At 44.8% G+C, this 17,520-nt stretch overlaps 4 protein-coding genes across 4 annotated transcripts in view; 2 read left to right on the forward strand and 2 right to left on the reverse strand.

Moving 5' to 3' along the window:
* Positions 1-651: 651 nt before the first annotated feature.
* LOC6547254 (Bardet-Biedl syndrome 4 protein homolog) lies at positions 652-4,544 on the forward strand. Its single transcript, XM_001976104.3, has 10 exons — positions 652-945; positions 1,016-1,155; positions 1,237-1,349; positions 1,801-2,091; positions 2,144-2,300; positions 2,374-2,496; positions 2,560-2,644; positions 3,635-3,721; positions 3,922-4,133; positions 4,301-4,544. The coding sequence occupies exons 1-10, from the start codon at positions 867-869 to the stop codon at positions 4,472-4,474; spliced, it is 1,461 nt and encodes a 486-aa protein (XP_001976140.1). The 5' UTR covers positions 652-866; the 3' UTR covers positions 4,475-4,544.
* LOC6547253 (sex peptide receptor) overlaps positions 4,511-17,520 on the reverse strand; it is a 30,710-nt gene continuing 17,700 nt past the window's right edge. The window contains exons 3-8 of the mRNA XM_001976103.3: positions 7,494-7,784; positions 6,548-6,719; positions 6,367-6,493; positions 5,952-6,146; positions 5,715-5,897; positions 4,511-5,475 (exon numbers count right to left, since the gene is read on the reverse strand). Coding sequence (XP_001976139.1) covers positions 5,154-5,475; positions 5,715-5,897; positions 5,952-6,146; positions 6,367-6,493; positions 6,548-6,719; positions 7,494-7,736 — 1,242 coding nt within the window. The 5' untranslated portion in view covers positions 7,737-7,784 and the 3' untranslated portion in view covers positions 4,511-5,153. The remainder of the gene's footprint in view (positions 5,476-5,714; positions 5,898-5,951; positions 6,147-6,366; positions 6,494-6,547; positions 6,720-7,493; positions 7,785-17,520) is intronic.
* LOC6547252 lies at positions 10,963-11,486 on the forward strand. The gene is made up of 2 exons (XM_001976102.2): positions 10,963-11,045; positions 11,181-11,486. The coding sequence occupies exons 1-2, from the start codon at positions 11,034-11,036 to the stop codon at positions 11,484-11,486; spliced, it is 318 nt and encodes a 105-aa protein (XP_001976138.1). The 5' UTR covers positions 10,963-11,033.
* On the reverse strand, positions 12,270-14,698 carry LOC6547251 (zinc finger protein 316). The gene is made up of 2 exons (XM_001976101.3): positions 14,188-14,698; positions 12,270-14,095 (listed from the first exon to the last, which is right to left on the reverse strand). Exons 1-2 carry the CDS (start codon positions 14,362-14,364, stop codon positions 12,485-12,487), a joined length of 1,788 nt encoding a protein of 595 aa, XP_001976137.1. The 5' UTR covers positions 14,365-14,698; the 3' UTR covers positions 12,270-12,484.

Consider the following 17,520-nt stretch of genomic DNA (forward strand, 5'->3'; position numbering starts at 1 on the left):
TACTGAATACTTACTGTAGCCCCATGTAGTGTATCCAGTTTAGAACATTGTTTATTCTTTGTAATTGTAAACTGAATTGCGGCAATTGACTTTTAATCTGTTGCAATTGAAACCCCACTTTGGAACCGAATCCATCACGACTGTCAATCGTAATGGTCCGCGGGTATGTGAGTACTTCCGACTAAAGAAAAAATCCGCGCCTTTTATAAAAAACTTCAGGTGGCACTTCCCGTTTGAGATCTGAGATCTGGAAAGATCTGAAAGCGGCGCCGCCAGCGATCGATTGATGCAGATATTGGTGGTGATCTTGTACGATATTTTTTGTGAATTAATTGCTTTTGAGTTTTGGCCTGGGCCGCGTAAACGGTTTGAAATGTAGCTCACGATCACTTGTCTTTTGGCCCGAAATGGAAACAAGTGCAACAGACTTTGCCACTTTGGCCGGTGTGAAATAAATTGAGTAATTAGGCGGCGTCAGAGTCGGGACTTCGCTGCGAGTTCCAAGGAACTGGTTATCCCAAGATCTGCCAGCTTGCCTTTTTTAAGTTTGTTTTTATTGCAATTCGATTAGTTTCGAATGGGTTTTCGACATGTATGTCGCAGCTAATTAAAAATACACACAGCGCGGAATTTGCTTATGCTCATTTTGGGCGTTTTGGCCCGGCTAAAACGCGCACTAATTCAGTTAACAAGTTAATTTCCAGCCCGTCTGCCTTGGCAACCTTTAAATGCTGAAAAACCATGGCAACGCGAACTCGGCACAACAAACTTGCCGGCGGCCAAAACAAATCGAAACATAATATTCAGCAAGTTGCCTTTGAAGTTGAGCTTTTGGCCGCAGTCCTGGAAAAACACCAAACTAATCGATGTACGAACCGGGAACGGAACAGATCAACTGCAACGGCAGACTAATTGAATTGCCCACCTTGGAGGTTGTGCGTCCAGGTGAAGGATATACCCCGCCATTTGCTCCGGAACTCACTACATTGTCCTGTGTCCTTCGTCCTTCGATTAGCTCCCAAAATGCCCAGCGATGCCAACATTGATTGGTTGCTCCACATTTATTTTACTCGCCGCGAATTCACGCGCTGCCGCCGACTCATCGAACGTGAACTGAATCGGCATTTGAATCCCGAGTACCTGTACTTTGTCCAGGTGAGATGACGAAAACAAAGGGCCAGTGCCACTCGATGTGTTTAATGCTCGGTGTCCCTTCTAATTGATTGCCTTCGCCAGGGTCTAATTGACCGTGAAGAGGGCAACCACATCGAGGCGCTCAGGCACTTGCAAAAGTCCGCGGAGCTCAATCCCAGGAACATCGAGACTTACAAGGAAATCGGACGCACACTGTGGGTAACTCCTTAAACGCTCTCACACTACACATATTTATTGTTTAAATACTCAACCATTTTTTCATTCGAGGCGGCTTTTTTTCAGCGAACTTTCAAAAGCGCTTTAAAGGATTTCATTTATAGCCGAGTTCGTTTACTGGAAATTAATCACAATGTGTTTTACATTTGCTGGGAACTTCTATTGTGATTTCAGCTAAAACCTTTTTTCGTGTATTTTAATCTACTTATGATTATATTATTGCAAGCATAAAAGACATGTCCGTCTGCCTTAAAAAACATTGAAGATTAAATGGTTTTATTGACCGCTTACCCCCGCCTTTTCCATAAAACATATTCTATTAATAGAGTGGCATTAAATTAATTTCGATAAAATAATGGAACTTTAGCGCCCACATACATATTTCGAAAGCGGCTTAAAGGCTGACTGCCAACTCGTATTCGTTTTCAGCTACATAATGGGCCGCTTTAGTCAGGCCTTGGGCGTTTTTCGTGAGGCGGAGCAAAGGAGCAGCCGGCAGGACCACGAGATATACCATTACCTGGGCGAGCTCCTCTACAGGGCGGCCACGAACCAGACTCAAAAGGATTTGGCCAGCCAGCAGCAGGACGAAGCCAGGTCCTACTTTGAGTTGGCCGTGCAATCCGGCCGGAAGCTGGAGAGCTATGTGCGCTTGGCGGAGTTGTATCGCAAGGACAAGCAGTACCAAAAAGCCATTGAAATCTTGGAGAACTGCCTACAGTTAGTAGCTAAGCTACCAGTTCAGTTCTTTTTGTAAATTCGCCCTTTTCAGCTTGACGCCCGAGAATTCGGAGGTGCTGATTGAAATCAGCGTCTTGTACCTGAAAATCAACGAGACGCAAAAGGCACACGATCGTTTAGCGGAAGTCGTCAGCATCGAACGGAAATGCTCGCCCAAGGGACTCTTGGCCTTTGGCGCCATTTTGCAGGTAAGTGGTACATAATACATATTTATGTTTATTGTATTGATGCTGAATGTGTGTGCGCATATTTTGGGAATAGTCGCGCAACGATGTCGATGGCGCCCTCAGCAAATACAGCCAAATCGCAAACGCTGAGCCGGAAATTGCCGAGCTGTGGAATAACATCGGATTGTGCTTATTCAAGAAGCAAAAGTTCATTGTGGTAATGGAAATGACATGCTGCTGTATCACTTGTGCGGGCATTTAAATGTTTAATAACCCACAGGCTATTTCATCGCTGCGCAAATCCGTTTGGCTATCACCACTTAACTACAATGCCCTTTACAACCTCAGTTTAATCTACATTGCCTGTGAGTTGGCCAAAACCCAAGTGCACTTTGGGACATTAAATATTACGACTGGGGGGTATTATCCTAGTGTCAATCAAGTTATCAATCGGCAACGCTTGTGGGCAGATTTGTAAAAGGGGATTTATTTAAGTCTTTTATGGCTTTCAAACTGTTGATATGGCAAAGTGCCGGGTAAAAAGTATACCATTTATATTACTTACTTATTCAGTGAAGCCAGTAAACAAAGTTGTGTATAGAACACTAATTCAATGTGTATAAAGCACACCACATTCTTTTTAACATGGAAGCGAATTAGAAGATATTAACCACTTATTCTCAGAAAAAGAAATGCGAAATGCGCTTTCTAAGCTCGGAAATGCTTCATGTTACTTACTGTTCAACAAACCGAGTATGCCTCTTTACACTGCGAGTAGTGGGTATAGTTAATATTTCGCAGCTCCCAAGCCGTAGGGCTGAAAATGTTTTTCATTAAATATTTATTAATATTTAAAATATGAAAAGCAATATTGTCACGTAGCTGAAAGTGTGGGAAGCAAAAATGTAACTGCCGGACACTCAGAACTTTTTGTGCACTAAGTGAATGCTTGGAAATGTCTACTACGTTTCGACAGTTTCATGATTGGCCAATAACTGTTTGCAATTCTGTCAGCATTCGTCCTTGCACTACCTTAGTCAAAGGGAAAATCGTCACAAACGAACTAATAGCTAGTCAAATGAAGACCGAATAAGTAGAGAAATAGGAAACCAAACTGCATGAGGTTGGATTTGGGCACAGATATACACTCCAGGCGTAGGAAGGACCCCATGGGTTGGAGGTTTTAATAAATTTCCAAACAGTGCCAGGACACGCCCGAGCCGAAGGCATTCGTTGCCCCTTTGCCTGCTGCATTGTTAACATTTCTTGCCATTTGTGGCCGTTTCTTGCCCTTTCTTCCGTTAAGAAGCGTCTGTTGTCTTCCCTTTTTCCATTTACCCCCCTCTTGGCTGCAGCTGAACAATACGCCAGTGCCTTTCACACGCTGGCCGCCGCCATAAACCTGCGCAAGGATAATGCCGAGTGCTACATGCTGCTGGGCCGTAAGTTGCAATGCACTCGCAGAACAAATAGTTAAAACAAATAGTTTGCACTTCACTTTCTACCTCATAATTCATATGGTGTGCACATACAAAATAGATACATACGGCAAACTCAGCTCTAATAAAAGCACTTGACTTTCCTTTTGCAATGTGTAAGTTTTAGCCAAAGTAACCGCTTCCTTTTTCCGCGCAACCCGCAGTTTGCTTGCGAAAGCTGGAGGATATGGAGAACGCGTTTGTGGCTCTGGAAAGGGCCAGTACCATGGCAACTGGCCAGCAAGGAGCCGGACGTAATCCCCTGGTTGTGCTGAACTTTGCCCTGTTTTGCTACGAAACCGGGAGATTGGCCTTGGCCACGGAGCAGTACAACCGATTCATGAGCCAGGCCCAGGATCTGCTGCTGCCAACGGAAGTAAGTCGCCCGAAATACTTTCATTCCCAGTGGCTGTATGCAAGGGCACGTGAATAGAAATTCCATCGCATAATTGGCCAGAAAGCACACCGCAATGCCTTGCAACTTCGTTACATTGTGGACGCAACTCGCTCGAGACCAGATTTTATCAATCTTCATTTCTGCAGTACAAATTCCAAGCCACCAAGCTGAAATCCCTGCTGCGAATCTCGAATCAGGGCACTGGCATCCTGCTGGATACCGCCGATGTGGGGGAATCTGGTTTGGGACACAATCGGTCCACGGAACTCCTGCCAGACGAGCTGCCACTGGAGGTGAATGCTGTCGTTAGTCAGAACTAGCTGGGTTTTTTGGTAATGGAAAGCAATAAACAGTTCTTTTGAAAGTGTTCACATTTATTTATAAACCGTATAAGCGACTTAAAAAGTATTCAAAATATTGGGTATTCAATTGGCCAATGTAAAATGCACGCGCACCTTGTTGAATACCAGTTAATGCCATACAATCAATATAGAATTCCAGCTAAGAAGAGAGCGCAACTCGGGGCTCATTGAGTTCTGCAGTCCTCTTAGCCAGTTAATGTTTTGTGGTTTTGTGGTTTTGCTGATGGATTCCTGTTTTTACACCTTATGGAAAAGTAAATGTCTCGTATTTGTACAACGCGCACTGACTTAGCCTATGAAACTTATGCACTAAGACGAATCTGAAACACCAACTGGCAAACTAATGAATGTAAACGTAATGTAATTATTTGGAAACGAAATGGCACTTTGCGAAACAGCCAGATCACAAGCAGAATCAATTTCTAACCGATCGATGCACCAGTCAACCCCTTAGTACTATAGCTAAAAGTAAATCCTTGTGGAGTCCGCACACTAATCCCACACACAGTTTCTCGTATTTTCTTACTCAAGATAACGAAACTTTTATAAAGTTTGTGGTTTAGAAAACGCAAATCCCGGGCCGCACAAGAACATCTTGGATGTCCCTCAGCTACTTCAACCCATGATTCACACACAATTAGACGCAAGTCGTGGTAACACGTGTTAGCCTGGTCATTTCGGTGCTGCCAAAGTGCCGCTTCATGAACAGCGAACGGAAGGTGGTGCGGAACTGCTTCGACATCAGTCCGTACAGCACGAATCCCACGGCGGCGTTGATCAGGGCCAGCAGGTCCATCAGCTCGCCAAACGGCGGATAGCAGTGGGCGAAGAAGCACTTCTCCATCACCCCGGACAGCAGGCCAAGTAGTCCCTGTGGAAACTCCGTGATCAGGAACAGGACCAGCACGGCCACCAGCAAAAGCGTGGTCCGATCGTTTCGGCGATCACAGCGCGGCGGCCTACAAAATTATAGAAAAAATCATAATAAAATGGGGAATAATATCTTGCAAAACGATAAATGCAAAAATGGGATAGCTAAGCTACTCAAATATTGGAGCTGGTTCAATCCCATTTTGGAAAATAGTTTTTAGGCGTAGCGATCCTAGGAAGAAAGGATCCTAAGTACTGAAACTAGGAGGGACTTGCCGAATCCAAGAGCCTAACTCAAGTAACTCAAGTAACTCAACTGCGCACTTACTTCTTGGATTTCGTCTCATTCAGATTGGGTTGGATGGCATATTTGGCTGGATTGTTGTAGTCCCTCAGCTTCAAGCGGCGCCTCGATGCCTCGCACAAGACATGCATGAGTACTGCACTGATCACAATTAGGATGCCGCAGGGCAGCAGCTTGATGAGCACGGAATGTATCCAGAAGTTGAATCTGAAAGGGGTTTCGAAGATAAAACGATTGGAGAAGTGATTCTGCTAGTCGCACCTGTAGAGCACCGAGTCCTTATCGAAGTAGACGTGGTAGAGGGCCTCCGAGTTGACCTTGTCCACGTCGTAGGTCTCCCGCACCTGGAACACAAAGTACGTGGGCAGGCAGAGGATCGGCGAGAGGATGAAGGGCAGGAGGATCGCCTCCCGGGAATGTGCGAGCAGGAAGTTGGCACAGCCCCCGTTCGGATGTCTGTGGAATAGAGACGGTAACATTTGGCTATAAACAAAAGACGGGGGAAGAGAAGAGAAGCCACATTGCCACAATGGTGTGGCAATCAGATTAGCCGGATGTGTCTGTTCGAATTGCGGATGTGGATTAAGCATGAATGTGAACCGGAGACAAACTCTACATGGATGACGGCGAGTTCCGTGGGTAATTCATGCATTGCTGGCCAAGGGATCCTTCTCACCTGATGGCCACGTAGCGCCACACCGCCAGCGTCACAGTCAGTCCAATGGAAATCGTATGCAGAATCTGGGTGAAGTGCATGTGGACCAGCAGACAAACCGCCCACGTGTAGCTCAAGTCCTTTTCACCTGCCATATACAGTGTTGTTTATAGTAAACTGATATTCCTAAAGACAGGCTTACCTGGCCCCATGTAGATGTACTGATACGACGTATAGGGTATGTATTCCAGCATCACAAACATATCGGCCACCGCCAGCCACTTGAGAATGTTATTTATGGGCGTCTTGGCCATTTCCTTTCTGGTCAGCACCATTATGTTCAATATGTTTGCTATCGTCCCGAATACGCAAATCTAGATGATGTGAAGAAACAAAAGGAAGCCACATAAAATGCGTCCTTCGAGCCCTCAGATACTTTCAATTGGATGCACTCCCCTTGGACACCAAAGTGGATGAATATTTTATTTACCCTGCTCGTGAGCAGCAACTCAACTGTCCTGACCTTTCGTATTTGCATTTCCTAATATTGTTCAGGCAAGCACAAAATGCCTGTAAGCGAAGTTCGGAATTCAGATCGCCTTTAAGAGGTAGCCTCTTAAACTATTTTGTTGCCAACTAGTGAAATCAATACAGCCACATTTTCAGACATTGTATTTCTGGTATTTGCTGGGCTATAAATTAATATAAACTAGGCCTAAATTCTTAAATTCCGAGCAGATTCTTGTGGTTGTAAAGCGCAAAAAGGCTTATGACTGACAATTATAATGAAACAAAAACTCATTAACGCCTTAGCTACGTCTAATATAATTTATATCCCTTTCAAAAAATCCCTGAATGGGTGACTCGAACAAAAACAAAAGACCGAGATTCCCGGACTCTAATTTGATTTTGTGATTTCGATGGTTGAGCTGAGCGCATGGAATAACTTTAATTCGAAAAAAGGCCGACTACCCAGGACTTGGCCAGAGTTCAAAGGTAAAGAAGTCCCTTACATTCATCAGTGGTCTGCCGGAAAGGCTCCGCGTGTAACGTCTTGGCTTCCTAGCTCATCATTAGTCAACGGGACTCCTTTGTTTTGGCCCACATTTCGGGTTTCGTGCCCTTGGAGGGATGTAGCCAATACTCACCATCAGCGAAACGTATCCATGGATGCTGTTGTAGGCTCGCAACCAGTTGTATATTTCCCCCTGACAGTACCCCTGGCACTCGTCCACCTGGGCGGTCATGTTCTTCTGGAACTCCTGCCATAGCTTTACGAACTTTTCTATGTCGGTGCTGGTGAGGTGATGGTCCTTCAGGACCGTCTCGTTCAGAGGAACCCGATGTTGCAAGTGGGCCTTGCCCATTTGACTGCCGGTGTCCTGCATCATTGCAGACCGATTACTTCTTTCTTGTGCTGTATGCGTGCTAATTAGAAGCTGAAACAACAGTGAGGATTCCTGTTAGTGGATTTAGTCCTTTTAAATAATAGCTTACAACTTGCGTCTAAAGCGTGCCATAAACAAATATGATTATATATTATTTATTTCATTTTCAAACAATATTCTATTGGATTCTCAAAGGACCTCCTGTCCTTTTTAGCTGTGCAACAAACTTGTTCACACTGAAGTCAGAAAATGGGTATTAGCATAAGTATTAGGCAACAACTTTACTTAGAATTATCTGTGCCGTTTCTTCATTATGGGCATATGGTGTCGAAATGCTACTGCAACTCCTCAAAACGATAAACAATTTTGAATGGCCAAAGTAGAGCTGCAGTGAGCTGAGCAAACCTGTCCAAATGTCCACCTGTGATTCAAAGCAACCTGGGCGTTGTAGGCAATTAATTGGAACCGCACTTGAATACAAAAGCAGACCCATTAATACACATGCTTTTTGAAGTAGCTGCACATTTATATGGCAGAAAATGCTTCAGGTAACAAGTTTGTGATTTATAATTCATTACAATTTTAATGTTCGTGGAGTCTGTTAAGTGTACATCAGAGAACCATTTAATTCAAAACAAATTTAATGATAAGTGGTTGTCCGTCTGTCCGTCCGCTTGACTGTCCGTTTGTCCGTCCGTTTGTCCGTCCGCTTGTCCGTCCGTTTGTCCGTCCGTTTGTCCGTCCGTTTGTCCGCCCGTTTGTCCGTCGGTTTGTCCGTCCGTTTGTCCGTCCGCTTGTCCGTCCGCTTGTCCGTCCGCATGAACGTCGAGATATCATATCCTTTATACATTTCTTGCAGTGCACAAGTTATGTTGGCATATGACACTACCACCCCGGATCACTCAGTGGTCGAATCAAAGTCGACGTGTCCACACGTCGTCGAAGGTGTTGCATTTGGCTAATGGCGCGCACAAATCGAAGTCTGAATCTGAATATAAATCCTGTTCGCCACTCATTTCGCAACTTATACGCTTTGCCGGACTTCGATCGATTGCATTCCTCGGTCAATATGCATATTGAGGTAACTCAGGTAACTCAAAACTGTCCAATGTAGTTCCATTGAACTGAAACTAACTGCCAGTCAATCCAATGTCTGTCTGCAATTTGATGTTGATCGATTGGCCTTTCGCTTTCGTCAAACGTTTACATCTGTTGCGTTGCGGGCCATTATTAGTTATTTCCACACATTCAATCGAAATGAATTCGGTTTCAAAAAACTCATTTAATTTGACCATTTCTGGGGGCGTTTTTTTTTTGTGCAAATGGCTTTGTAATTAAAGAGACATTTTAGGGGAAATAATAAAAGAATAGTAGGCAATTATTAATTTCAGGGAGTGTAACAGAAGACTCTGGGGAACCAATCACCGACTATCGGATACCCGTTACTCAGTTAATGGAAATCCAACAGATATGCATGATGGCACACAAGCGCCACATAGCGGCGGCTACAATACTTATAGTTACTTTTAATTTCCGGTATCTCAATGTCTTACGAACATGGCTTTGTTTATATTTTTTCGCTTAATTCAGAAACTTTATGTTGTACCTCCCACTGACAGCAAGTTCCTTGCGTCTTGTTAGCCTCCCATTCACAAGCGCCTGGCCTTGAGCAAAATGTCTGAACAGGTGGCGCGCCCACAAAGGACACGCCCAGGACCCCGCAAAGGACGAAAAAATGAACGCCACCAACTGACAGCTGCAGATAAACAGCAGTGGCACTCCAGACCGTGCCTCGTTCCTCATTTTCCGCCATTTGCGGGGCCGTTAATTAACATTTCGCTAGCCAGATAAGAGTTTTTACACTCAAAAAAAATGTATAATGGTAACAATCAAAGCGCATCATAAAATATAGAACTGATGTTGTAGAAAGAAGTTGTAACTGTAGTAAAAAAAGAAAATGTTATTCATAAAAAATTAACAATTCATGCTAATTATATCAATAACTTATATGCGAAGCATAAAGAAGATTACCTATTCAGTTATCTTTAGCACTAAATACAAGTTTTATAAACAAAGCACATGCTGTAAATCCTAATTGATTTAGCAGATCAGTAGAGCTATTTTTCTGAGTGTTCACAGCTGTATACCTCCGTTTTCTCATTTTTTATTACCACATTTCCGGCGGAAGTATTAGATGAACTGAAGGAGGAGAAGGACCCTCAGAAGGCCACGCTGGGCCAATTGGCTCAACGATCCCACTGCTTAGCTCCCCGTCACTTCTGGCCCACCAGGGAGCCCAGTTATTGAGGTCATTAAGTGGTGTAACTACCACTAAAGTGCTGCATATCAACTGAGAATTTAGCAAGCTATATGTTTGGCTATAACTTAAAGTGTAACTTTCAATTAGCTCAGGCAAACATTTGTTGCCGTCGCCGGCAGGCAAATGCGAATTGGTCTTCAGCTATGTCAATTCCTTTGAAGGCCTAATCAAATTCGTGCCCATGGTTAATTTACTTAATCCATTGGTTGGTAGTTTATTTGCACAGCCTCGTCCAGCTCTTATCAGATTACAGACAGGACAAATACCTCCTTGATTTTCTGCTGCTTTCGGAGTTGGAAAAATGTAGTTATTTTTCCCATTTTGCACGCCTATAACAGGCAAATGGTTTGGGTTTAAAAACCAAGAACTGTGCAAAACTGTTGCTTTTAAATGCACATTTTCAATTGATTGCAGTGTTTTATAACCGACAAAAGCAAGTAATGGAGTGTTCATAACTCACAATTGCGGACAAGTGGCAGCCAGATAAATATTATTGTTATTAATGGCTTTGGCATTTAGTAGTAGAGATGAACACATTGACCACAGCAGTGGCTAATAAATTGAGGCGCCTATGGCCACTCAAAGTGAGTACTCCAAATAATTGCCGAATTAAAAAACAATTTATGTGGACTGGCAGTGGCGTTCCGTCGGATACTCAGATACATTCGGCCCCACTCGGATACGCACAAGCACACAAATCTAGCCGCATGTGTATTTCTTGAGTCGCTTGGCTTGTTTGTGCAATTTTGTCTAGATGTGGGCATATTTTTCTCGATGCGTGTCTTGTGCGAATTTTACTTTATTTTTGGGCCTAAATAGTTTTCGCCTAATGAGTGCGTTTGACTTAGTTTTGAGTGAGTTTCTAACAATCCGCACGGTATAAATAACCAGGTTCTGGCTGCCAGCGTCGTTAGTTGAATTAAAGCCACTGGCGTGCGAACTTCACTTCGAGCTACACTTAATCCTAGATAGATAGCAACATGAAATTCACTGTAAGCTTTGCCACAGCTGAGAAGATATTGAACAGAAATGACATACACTCAAGAATTTCTAATAATCCTTGCCGCTTTCTTTTTTCCCGCCCAACCTCGTCAAATGCCAATGAAAATTGCTTGGCAACGACACAGCTGCTACTGCTCATCGCCAGTTTGGCCTGCATCCTGGCCGCACCTGCTCCCGCCGCCGAGGAGCAGCAGGAGTCCTCCGTGAAGACAAAGCGTGGCTTGTCCTTGGGTCTCGGCTACCACGCCCCCCTGGTCACCCACTCGCACTACATCGCCGCGCCCACGCTGGTGCACCATGCCCCAATCATATCGCATGCCCCACTCATATCGCATGCCCCACTCATCTCCCATGCCCCGCTGATTGCCCACCATCCAGTGTCCTCGGTCTCCTATCACCTGCCCACCTACCACTCCATCCATCACTTCTAATTAGGCGCGCGCCCGAGGCGCAGCATCAATTGGACACCAATGTAGTGCAACAGCATTCCCGAAGCGAAACACTAGCACGTGCATCAGATTTCCTGCCCCAAAACAATTACCCACTGCTTTGTAAATAAACGTTGAAGTCAAACCGTGTCTCAATTCAATTTAAAATGTTTCAATTTCGCCCTAAAACTTGCTACATCGTCAGTAGGCATAGAAAAAAAACGTAGTTTCTACCAATAAACTTGAAATTGCCTTTAAGAACGTTGCAATTAAGTTGGTTTTCCCTCAAGCCACGAGTGTATTTTGCCTGGAAGAGTACCACCTTTCTGGCCGAATTGTTTCCTTCGAGTTTAATAGCATTTTTCTGGCCAAACCTTGCCGAAGTAGCTGATCACAAATGCAAGTTGTGAATAGCCACACTTGGTTTTTTCGTATACAAGCAGCAAGTCGGCAAAAGGACCCCAGCTTGGGCCAAAAGTAATCCGCAGTAGTTAAACACTCCTAGTTATGCAGCAGCAGCGAAATTATAGACATTAGACCGCCACATTATGGCCAAGATTGTGCGGAACTGCAGTTGGTTGTGCCCCAGAATGGCACTAAGTGCTGCCATTTCGCAGGCAACAGCTTTGGGATCCAATTAAAAGGGGTTCAAAGGAAAGCATTGTGGGTCACTGAGCGCATTCCATGTAAGTTGCGGCGCATATTTTTAATAGCAAGGGTTATATCTTATATATTATGTTTGATATATTTATGATGCAATGGTGTACTTAGAAACGAAAGAAGAGCTTGGGGTTTGCCATTAATCGAACTTTTTATTTTGCCTTTTCGCTTACTTACTTAGCTTGAGAAGTTTACATGGATTCAAAACTTCCACTAATGTTATTTTGTATTTATTACAAATGTGATTTATTTGCACTGAATTCTTCCTACAGCTAGAGAAACTTAAAATCGTTCATTAGAAATGTTTGAAATGAAATCTGCAAAGCGGCCGCACCTTGACTTTAGTCCGAGAAGCTGTCGCTCCAGTAGGTGGTGGTTGGTGGGGCCACCGCCTTGAAAAGATCACGTCCTTCGCCGGGACGGCGTTTGCCCATGTTGCTGTTGTTACCATGATGGCTCATGCGGTCATCCTTGCTGCGCGGCTCCTGCTTGATGCGCGACTGGTCCTCCTTGATGCGCCCGGTCTCCTCCTTGTGCCGCTGACAGCCGACGGCCTGGTGGCGCTGCAATCGCTGCTGGGTGAGGAAGGTCCGCTGGCAGCGCTTGCACTCGTAAATGAAGCCGTGCTCGTCGTGACGCTGGGCCATATGGTGCTTCAGTTCCGCGCGCAGGCGGAATATCTTGGGACACAGCTCGCAGCGGAAGTGGGCGCGCTCCTGTTCGTGCCGCTGCATGTGCGTCTTATAGGCCCACTCCACCTTGAACTTCTTGCCGCAAATGGGGCAGGCATGCTCTATTCTTTCGTGAGTCTTGCGGTGAAGCACATAGGATTGTTTGCGCGAGAACGTCAAGTCGCAGTTGGGACACTCAAATGGGCCCACCGAAGCCGTCGATGTGGGCTGGTATTTCTTCTTCTGGGCGCTTGAAGGCTCCCCATCACTGTCAGTGCCTCTCTTGAGCGGTTTTTTTCGAGGACGTCCGCGTGGACCGGGCTTCTTTTTCTCCTCGCTGGCATCAGAGTCGGCAGAATCGCTGTCTGCACTTGTGGTTCCGGCCACATCGGATACCTTAAACTCATCGTCGAGCTCATCCTCATCCTCGCTGGAATCGGTGACGGGTGCGTCTATGACCACATAACCGCGTGGTCTTCGCACTTTATTCTTGCTCCTGGACAAGCGCTTGCGCAGCTCCTGGTCCGTGGTCTCTAGCTGCTTCCTCAACTGTATGGCAATGGTAAGGCTGCCCATGCACTTGGTGCATATGAATTGCGGCATAAAGTCCTTGGGCAAAATCGAGACATTAGGACAGATGACCAGCAGCATGTCCGCGGGCGTGGCATCGATTTGCTTCTTAAACAGGCAGACTAGCTCCTCCTTGCTGGTGCATACGCGACACTGGTTCTCGTCCACGGGCTCCTCCTTCTTGCGCTCCCTTATGGGCACATCGGCCAGATCGCCGGGTTCATCGCCAATGATTAGTTCACCTTCTGCATCGGTGGCGGTCTCGAATTCCTGGTCGATTTCCTCGACTTCTTCGGTGGGCTCCTCGTCCTCATCGATGGCGTCCTCGTCCTCTTCAATGGCCTCATCGCCTTCTTCGGTGCCATCCTCCTCCTCCAGCTTCTCTGCTTCGTCTTCATCATCTGCATCGCCCTCCTCACCATCCTTTTCGGCCTCATCGTTTTCATCTAACTTGTTCTTTTCATGTAAATGAGTTGCTTCCTTCTCCTGCTCGGTGTCTTTATCACCTGTCTCTACAGTTTTTTCCTTGGAAAGATTATCTTTAGCTGCAGATTCTAGCAAATCCTTCTTATTGCTGGTGTCCTGGCAACCTTCATTGGCCTTCTCCGGTTGCGGTGTCTCGGTTTCATCCTCTTGCGCCATCTCGCCATCCAGATACTCCGCCTCGCCCATTTCCGCGTCCTGATCCGCAGTTGCTGCACCGGCATCGTCCTGTAATATAAATAAATACAAACATACAAACATACATATATATACATATGAGCTTCGCAAGCGTTTGAGAGTGTTTTGAGCCGGGGGCACACCTCGAGATAATCCATAATCAGTCCCACAGTTCCGGAGACGCCATCATCGGCGGAACCCACCGACTTGGCCGCCAAATCCTGGCGCGGTTGCGGTTGCTCTGGGTTTTCAGCACTCTCCTGGGGATTTGCGCGCTGCTCTCCGTTGGTTTCCGCCAGGGGCGTTATGTCGGCTTCCATTTTCGCAGTATTTTCCTTATTTCCAGATACAAATGTTTGCAAAGTGGTGGGGGGTAAGTCTTCTTCTTTTTTTGGCGGGGCACCGGCGACTCTTTTCGTTTTTCACTTTTCCGCTGCGATTTCCTAGCGCGCACTTGATTTTCGATTAGTGTTCCACGTTCGTTTGCACAAATTCACATTCCTGGCACTTTTCTATCAAATACCCAAGCGGAAAATGCAATTTCAGTTGCAGTTTTTTCACAGCGTTACAATTTTTTTACTTGCAGCCATATTGGATAAGTATAGGTACACAGCTGTTTGTCATCGGCAATCGATAGTTGTGCGCATGCCCACTGGCAATCGATTACGTGCGCAGGGTTGCACGGCAGGCGCGTAATTTGAAAAGTAAGGGAAAGTCGTTATTTAAGGAATGCTTGCAAATAACCAGTTAGAAACCCACAAAACGGAATTTAAGTCAATAAAACCGAAGTAATGCTTAAGAGAAAGCCCAAATAAAGTAATTTCCTTGTTTTAAGGAGATACCTGCGCGCGTTTTTGCAATTAAAGTGGGCGGAACAATAGGCCCACCGCCTTAAAAGCAGCCGCTTGAAACAAAAAGCATGTCGTCTTGACTTTTCAACACGGCGAAATAAAAATTACGTGATTTGCATAATTTTTCACCCGCTGCTGTGCGCATTAATTTGTGTAATGCCTCTTACATTTCAGCATCAAGCCAAGCAACACTTTGTTTTCCTTTTGCCACAGCACTTAATCTGACTTTTAGAATTCCATACCTTAAACGTCTGCAAATTCCCCGCATTACTTGAGTTTACATTTCCATTTCAATCAATTCCCCGCACAAGGTATGCAAATAAGTAAACACATTTCAATAAAGTGGCTGCCTAACAAATATTCCCCCGCTCCAAAGGGAACCCAGCATAATATTTATTTCAATTATGTCCTGGGGCCGCAATGAAAAATGTCCGCGGAAATGCCCGAACACTTCGAATGACACAATCCATTAACGCGGGCAGTACACTGCAAGAATGAAAGTCGCTCCGACTAAGGATACATATGTGAGTAAGTTACATTGGTTTCTCCATGTATATGTCAAAGGATAGTATGTGTCTGTCTGGGCCGTAATTCTGTTGCTCTTCGGCATGATTTACGCCGACAATTATCGCAGCAAGACGTGCTCCGGGATCTACTTGACATTAACATCGTTTTGCCGGCCAGGAGCCTTCACCTCCTGGTAAACGTCCTTTCCACGTCCACGTCCACTCCACTCGCAACGCCCCTCGGAATCCGAATCGCTTATGCTGCCGCATGCCAAAGGCAGGACAGGCTAAGGGGAGTCCTTGGAAATCCTAGGAAGGAGATGAATTTAGCGGCTAGGAGTCTGTGGCAGTGATACCCGTAAAAAAGCACGGCCATGTCAGCACAACACCATTCAACTCCCGGCGGCGTCACACAGTGATTAATTATGCATGAAAGACAAACAGGCAGCATATGCTCCTCGGCAGGGCTTAAGACTACATACATACATACATTTTCCTGAACCCATCGAGGATTTCAATGCGCCCACCCAACACCCACCTACGCCCATTAAAGTGCACCTTAAATGGCACATCACAAACAAATAATAAAATATACTCCAATTGGGGGAATAAGCATGACAAGCTCATTATAAAACGCATTTGGGATCACAATTAAACATTTAATTAGCATTGAGTGCTTTTAAGCAGCAATGCTTGTATTTCTGGCACCTGTTACACGATGATTATGAAGAGCACATAATTATGTTCAGTTGCATAATAAACAGCAATCACTCCGGGCAAAAACCCACTTGAATTATATATTAAAAAAATGAAATCTGCACCTGCAATATTTACGTGCAACATGTTATGCAGAGTTACACATTCGTCTGTTTGCCGTTGAAAGTAACTATCTCTTACCAAAGGGAATGAATTCTGAAGGGCATAGATGAGATTTAATCGTGCCTTTTGATATTCTACACAGCTTAAATTAATGAGTTGCCCCTTCTTCGATTTCCTTCCGACAAGCAGTTGCTTTTAGATTCCATCTGCGCTTACAACCTGCAGTCAGTGCTCAAATAACTAAGGAACGGTAATTAAAATAGCTCGTTTATTTAGTGCACATATTAGACTACACTTCATTTTGCATCCACATGCACACTCTTATGTATACATGTGCTCGTATGCATATATCGCGTGGCATTGACGTTGCCCCGCGGAAAGTTTATTAACTGAATGGCGGGGGGAAAACTTTTAACATAAAAATTAACTTTTCCACAATGGGATTTCCACCTGGCAGCTGGGAGGCAGCAGATCCATCAATATGGGCACGTAGCTGACAAGCCAGTAAATCTAATTTGCACACGCACAAATACACACAGATGCACACAGATACTCACAAATACACAGATACTCACAAGTACACAGATACACACAAATACACAGATGCACACAAATACACAGATACTCACAAATACACAGATAAACACAAATATATATTTAAATGCATAAATTTAAAGATCCTTGTTAATTAGGAAGGAATTTCTTATTCTGGCCATAAACCCAATACGGATGCATCTGCATTGATGCGGCGCAACAAAATCTGTTGCATGCGTTTGTGCCCCATGAAAGCGGATGTCTTCTCTTGGCCATTCAAAGCTGATGTGGCAGGGAAATATTTACACAGAACTGTATTTCCCAATTATGTTATCATGGCAACCTATTAGCCAAGAAACTTAGTGCGCACATGAAATTGGGGTGTCGTTTGCTTTCTATGGCCAAGAGGAAATATTTTTGTTAACGACTTGCAGAGCTGTGCGCTAATTGCTCTCATAATTAATAATACATTTAACTCATTGTGATGCTGCAGATTGTATGGCTGTCGTCTTTTCACATCAACGTTTTGGGATTTGGCTTAATCCGTTCGCATATTACGCATACGCAGCGTGTGGCGGCTGCCTTGGTAAAATGCAAACAATGTGGAACAACACTTCTGGGCAAGAGCATTTATGTATATATCCCGTGAGAGGAAGTCTATGAAGAAAAATACTCATTTATTAACATATAATTTCAAATGGCCCGAGGGGAGGTTTTTCGCGTGCTTACGCATAGCACTTATCCATTTTCACTCATTTGCCATGCT

The sequence above is a fragment of the Drosophila erecta genome, unplaced genomic scaffold (genome assembly GCF_003286155.1).
Source record: "Drosophila erecta strain 14021-0224.00,06,07 unplaced genomic scaffold, DereRS2 tig00000092-arrow-pilon, whole genome shotgun sequence".
NCBI classification, from domain to species: Eukaryota; Metazoa; Arthropoda; class Insecta; order Diptera; family Drosophilidae; genus Drosophila; species Drosophila erecta.